Below are 6,000 nucleotides of genomic sequence, written 5' to 3'. Positions count from 1 at the left end.
AATATAAACGCGATCACGCAAGTGTTTGGCGTCCTACATCACGCGTTCGCAAGGCACCAGCTGATTCTCAGGCGATCTACAGTGCTCGAACGTCTTTTTGTTCCGGCGCTGGGCTTCTTGTTTTTTCGTTATGCGAACCAACGCTATAGGGAACGGGACGCAAGACAAAGGCGACACAACACGACGTTGATGCGCCAGCGCCGAGTTGTCGCCTTCCAATCTTGTGTCCCGTTTCCTATAGCGCCGGTTCGCATAATTGTTCCGGTGATATTCCTTCTTCGATTTCACTCTCGTGTGCAGCTCATTCGCAGACGGAGAACGTACGCCTCCGAATACGCCCTGCCTCGCTGAAACAACAGTCTCCCCCGTTCTTCGCATAGCCGCACGACGAGGTCCACGACCGGCGGCGGTCGCGACAGGCTTCCAATGAGGAGGCGACAAGGCACCGCTCGCGCGTCGCTCGGAAACGTCGCCAGGCGGCGCCACCCTCCGGACTGCCCTCCCACTCTCCGAAAGTGGGAAAACTCTCCCTCTCCCGCGCCACCCACCCCCCACGGTCTCCGCACGAAGCCCGCCGGTGCGAGTGCGCGCACGATTCACTCGCGGGCCGCTTAGTCGAGTGCGGGACTCTTCGTGCTGCGCCGAGTCCTCTCCGAGAAGAAGCATGGCATCGACCGATGCTGCCTCGCTGCTTCCCGAGAACCTCTCGCTGGGCGGCGGGCACCCCGCGCCGCCGCCGGGCTCCGCGTACCTGGGGGGCGACAGCCGGGGTTCGTCGCCCTGCGGTCCGGACCTGCCGCCGCCCCTGCCGCCGGCGTTCAACGCGGCCGCGCTCTGCGACCAATTCTGCTCGGTGATCAACGGCTTCCGCGGCGGCCTCGACCCGCTGTCGTCGGCCGCGGCGGCGGCGGCGCGACTCAAGAGCCCGTCGCGGTCGGTGGCCGCGGACGCGACCGACTGTCGCCTCATCGAGTACCGCGGCGAGAAGGTGGCCGCGTTCGCGTACCGCGGCGAGTACCTGCTGTGCCTGCCGCAGGCGTTCGAGCTGTTCCTCAAGCACCTGGTTGGAGGCCTGCACACCGTTTACACCAAGCTCAAGCGGCTGGGCATCAGCCCCATCGTGTGCAACGTGGAGCAGGTGCGCGTACTGCGCGGACTGGGCGCCATCCAGCCCGGCGTGAACCGGTGCAAGCTGCTGTCGTGCAAGGACTTCGACTCGCTCTACAAGGACTGCACCACTGCCAGGTCAGCACGCTGCGTTCTGCTCGGGTTGGTTGCCGTCGAGACCACCGTCTTATCTCTCGCGTTATACCTTTATCCTTTTCTGTGCTCCATCCCTCCTCATCCCGCGTTCATTCCGTGCATCCCGTGTGAATGTCCGTGCGTGTCCTGCGTGCGAACGTCTTCGAAGCGCAGTCGCGTTCCTACTTTTATTGATTTGCGCCTTCAGCCATCTGTCTCTCATCCACACAAGCACCTCCTTCTTCTTCTTCTTTTTTTTTTTTTTTTTGGTTACATTTATCCTTTCCAGCATGGTTGTGGTGAAGTAGAGCATCGCATCCTGATTTCTTTCTTACACGCGCTTTCTTTTGCGTAATACCTATTTGTGTGCTCTTGTACCATTCATCTAGACCAGACTGAAAGTGTTCTCTGGAGTTCCCGCGTCTTGTCCGTATATTTTTGTGATCGTTTGTCCTCGAGAGAAAACGTTGGCAGAATGCAGGGCACTCGAGTCGAGAGAGGAGCCGAGCATGAAACTTGCAACTTATTGAAGTTAACGGAATGGAAAAAGTCGTTTAGTGGGCATATTTCCAGTGTACGCCCTGACAACAACAAAAAGCAAAGCTAAGTTCCTGGTTAACTTTCCTCTCCACAACGTTTCTCAAATAATGTATAATGCATGTTTCGCGCATAGTGTTAGTTTGGGGTCAAGGTCTATACATACGAGTAAACTGGCAAAAGTAACTACGGCGCGGCGACCGCTGTTACGTTTCGAAATTTGTCCTCATTAGCATTCGCAGATTATCATCTGCCCCTCAGCGCTGTTTCTTCTCTGAATCCTATCAGTCGAGGTGCTACGTTCTTTTTTTTTTATTTTTTTTTATGAGTTACCTCGGCTGGCCGACATTCGGATAACTTTTGTTACAAAGTATCGAAGAATGTAATTCACAGTAATAGCGCGAACACTTCCATAGAGGAGATACAGTTTCTCGCTTTTCAGTGAATTAGACACTGTAACGTTGAATACTTCGTCAGCCTGTTCCGTTACAAAGCAAAAAGAAAATACGTCACCATGCCCTTACGAAGTAGCATTGCGTGTATTGAAACATATAAGCGACCTCTCTATTCGATTCTACGTAAGTACGACATCGAATGCATATTCGCTCAAACATAGCCGTATTATTATTAACCTAATTATTGTTCAATCCAACATATATCTTCAGCATATCGTCAACCTCATTGGAAAAAGTGCTTGATAAGACGTGTTAGATAAAGCTATATTGGTCAGAAATTATTGCCGAGGCTTTCGTTTCAAAGCTCAGCTGCAATCAGTCCCGATTACTAGTTTGATGTTCTCATTAAAAGTGAACCATACCGCATACAATATGACATTCTTTTTTTATGTGTGTGCGCGCGTTTTACTTTCTAACTATATTTTGCCTTGCGTGCCTGTAGTTGTAATGTGACATGCCTGTGTGTAGTAAAGCTACCCACGCCGCGAAAAGCAGCTTTTTGTCATACGTAAACACTCATTCGGTTTGAGGTTGTCTCTCATATCTTGTCTTATATTTTGACGTATAACTAACGATTACACGAGTGGGAACTGGAGGAACTTATGAGAACGTCCGTGCAGACTCCGCTAATATAGAGCTTCGTCTTTTGGAATGATCTCAGGACAGTCACTTTATAAGCAATAACGAACAAACCGGCCGCCTTCTTTGCCCCCCCCCCCCCCCCCCCCGGCCATGCGTAGTTCGCACATTCCATAAATTTCACGGTGCTACATTTATCTGCAAAAGTGATAAACAGCAAAATCATGCCGCCGTCTGCTTTGCCTATACATTAAGCACCAGGACTCGTGCTCGTGACAAACTTCATTAAACACCAGTGAGGTAACGCTGGAACACGATTGCAAACTATTCTTGCTTTCTTTTACCCAACAACGGCTATATTTTCACCCTCTCCCTTAACACCTTCGAAGGCAGGAAAGCAATCAAGATCTCGATAACCCTCTTTTTCTTTTTGCTTTCTTTTTCTGCTGCACATCATCAACTCGGAGAAGCCGGCTTATATTGGCTAACGGACCTATCAATGTTATTTTTGCCTTTCAGGCGAATAGCATCCATTAGCTTCAGGTAACTGTGTTCACCCAATCTTACCAGCCATTACAGTCTCACAAGGTCGTTAATGCCTCTGCCTCCGCAGGAATTTACTTCCGTAATCATCACTGTATCTTTCTTCCGCCTTCGTGAATTATCGGAGCGACAACGTCAAAAACTAACGTTGAAGTCGTGAGACGCTATCGAGATATCTCATAACACCAAAATAACCTGTGGAATCCCACTGCGACGTTTAATGTTTGCGTATTTTCTGCGTATACGCTATTATGAAAGCTTTTATTCATTTCACGCTCCGTAAGATGGAGCGTGAAATGTACGGTAAAAAGAAATCGCGAAGCGTGAGGTAAAAATAAATCAAGAGTTTTGTACATTGGTAGAGCGTTACATATATATAGCTCATGAGTGGCACGCATATCGTAGCGCTAATGGGGAAAAAAAAGAAGTATGGCGTAATATATCGTGTACCAAAAGAAAGCTTGCATTCAACTTCGCTCGTGCGAAGGCGACCAGCAAAATTCGATACAGTTAAGCTTTTTTTTTTTTTTTGCATATTAGAGAGCCGATTCATGAGGGTGAAACGCGCGACGAGCATGAGAAACAAAAAATAGTTTCAAATTCCCCCACGTGCTTCTGTAGTATACGGCGTTATATCATAATGACCTATAGCAGCGTTAACAGTTTCTGCGAATAGCATCTTTATGCGATCAAGAGCAAGTTTGTCCACACATTCGTGTGCATTTATTAGTTAATCGACGATACGACAAAGCGGACTCGGTGGAGCAACGGGAATAGGCGAATATATGTCGCCATAAATTAACCTTTAATTCCGGCAGCAACGTCGAAGTTGGAGAAACATCTCGCACTACCGCACTAATGAGAATCGCGCTCATCGTCAGCAATATCTAAACGAAGTAATGAATGCAATATAGCGATGACTGATCAAGTCGCCAAATAACGACGACGCTTCTGAATACTCGCTGGTTCCTTGTTCAGACGAGTTCTAAGAGAAGACGCTGCTTTTGTATGCTTTGTGACAAACGTTGTCGTACGTATAGTGAGCGTGAGAGACCACGAGCATATGTCGTCCATTCCTTCGGGTCATAGAATTCTAATCCGCTCACCTGTTGATGACAGGATTAGAAGCGATTCCAGCAGAAGTGACGCCCTTGAGTTCTTTGCCTTGGCGACAATTGTCCGATTATCTCGGCTCTGGGGCCGAATCCACAAAACATTTCGTTCGTAACTGCAGTTTGCTATTGGCAGACCGCCTTCACTAATGAAACGTTCAACGTCACAATTGGCTAGCGGCTGATTTTATAAACAATTCTAGACTAAGAAGGTTCTGTGAATATGGGCCCCGGGCCCGTATTCACAAGAAAGCTATTGCGCTATAATTGTTCGCAAGAGAAAATAGCAGCCAATATTGGCTCTGGACATATTGTTAGCGAAAGCTGCCGGTCAATAGCAAAGAATACGTACGAACGAAAAGTTTTCTGAATATGGTCTTTGGTTTCTAAGATATATACGTGTCTAGCGATCTCGGGTCAAATTTACAAAGCTTTTCTTCCGCAAGTGCATGCTTTTTCCCATTTACCGGCCGCTTTCGCTTGTAATATGTCCATCACCGTGATTGGCTGAAATCTGCTCCTGCGAACATTTCTAGCATAAGAACTATTTTTGTGAGTACGGGCCCTCGGTCGTATAATGCTCGTTGCTCTTCGCGTCGTGCTGATGGTCCTTCAGTCTAAGGGTGAATTTCCGAGTTATCACGTGAACGGGTAAATCGTGACGATTCCTAAATCATCGCAATTTAAAAGAAACTAAAGGGCAATACTAGTGAGTGACAGACTTCGAGGAGTGTCGCGCGCTACATCGCACTCTTGTGCAGTTTTTTTTTCTTTTTTTTTTTCTTGCTCGTGTCGTCGTCTATTATTTTTAATTCCCTTTATACGGCGGACCTCCCTGTCTTTCCCTCTCTTCCTCCTCTTCCTAGTTTACATTCGTAAATTAGTCTTTCAAAATTTTTATTTAACAGTAAAAGTTTGATTAATAGCAGGGAAAACGAAGACTTCCCTCATCTCTCCCTCTCTCTTTCGTGCGGAGACGTTGGCGTTGCTACTTCAGTGCGACGTCACGGGTTTGGAAATCATTACACGTATTCAGGCCGGTTTCTAACTTCGAGAGTTTCTCGAAGCTTAAGTCTTCGATTACTTTAGAACGCAATTGATCCCAATTTACCAATAAACAATCAGCTAATACAGAACCGATCATGATTAAGCTGCCAAAATGCATGACGTCACGGCGTCTTGGTGCGGTAATTGTTCTTGCGCCTTTAAGCCTTGAGGGGCTCCCCAGGCCTTTTCTTGTGGCAAGAGCGGCCGTTTTGCTATTGCAAAAGTTTCATTTGTTAATGGAGCGTTATTTAATGTGGCTATTCGGTGTCCCTGTAACGCATAAGCGTCTTTTTTTGCCTGGTTTTCTCACCAACTTTCTGTCAGAATTTGTGATGGGGCCAATATAACACAGATGACTCGGATATTGTTTTCCGGAGGTTTGACGTCGTCCCGATGCATCACTCGGGCTAGGCTATCGCAGACGCCGGACTGGAGAGCTCCGGATTAAGTTGTTTAAAGGGCACCCAAAGCGTGCTACATAAAAG

The 6,000-nt window shown here is 47.8% G+C and overlaps 1 protein-coding gene across 2 annotated transcripts in view; it reads left to right on the top strand.

Annotated features, from left to right (window-relative positions):
* The first annotated feature begins 615 nt into the window (after positions 1-615).
* Positions 616-6,000, top strand: part of LOC119449711 (dachshund homolog 2) — a 68,842-nt gene continuing 63,457 nt past the window's right edge. For both annotated transcript variants that reach the window (XM_037712950.2, XM_049665405.1), the window contains exon 1: positions 616-1,245. In XM_037712950.2, coding sequence (XP_037568878.1) covers positions 665-1,245 — 581 coding nt within the window. In that variant the 5' untranslated portion in view covers positions 616-664. The remainder of the gene's footprint in view (positions 1,246-6,000) is intronic.

Source organism: Dermacentor silvarum, chromosome 4 (assembly GCF_013339745.2).
Source record: "Dermacentor silvarum isolate Dsil-2018 chromosome 4, BIME_Dsil_1.4, whole genome shotgun sequence".
In the NCBI taxonomy this organism is placed as follows: Eukaryota; Metazoa; Arthropoda; class Arachnida; order Ixodida; family Ixodidae; genus Dermacentor; species Dermacentor silvarum.
This window is presented reverse-complemented; position numbering and strand designations above follow the sequence as displayed.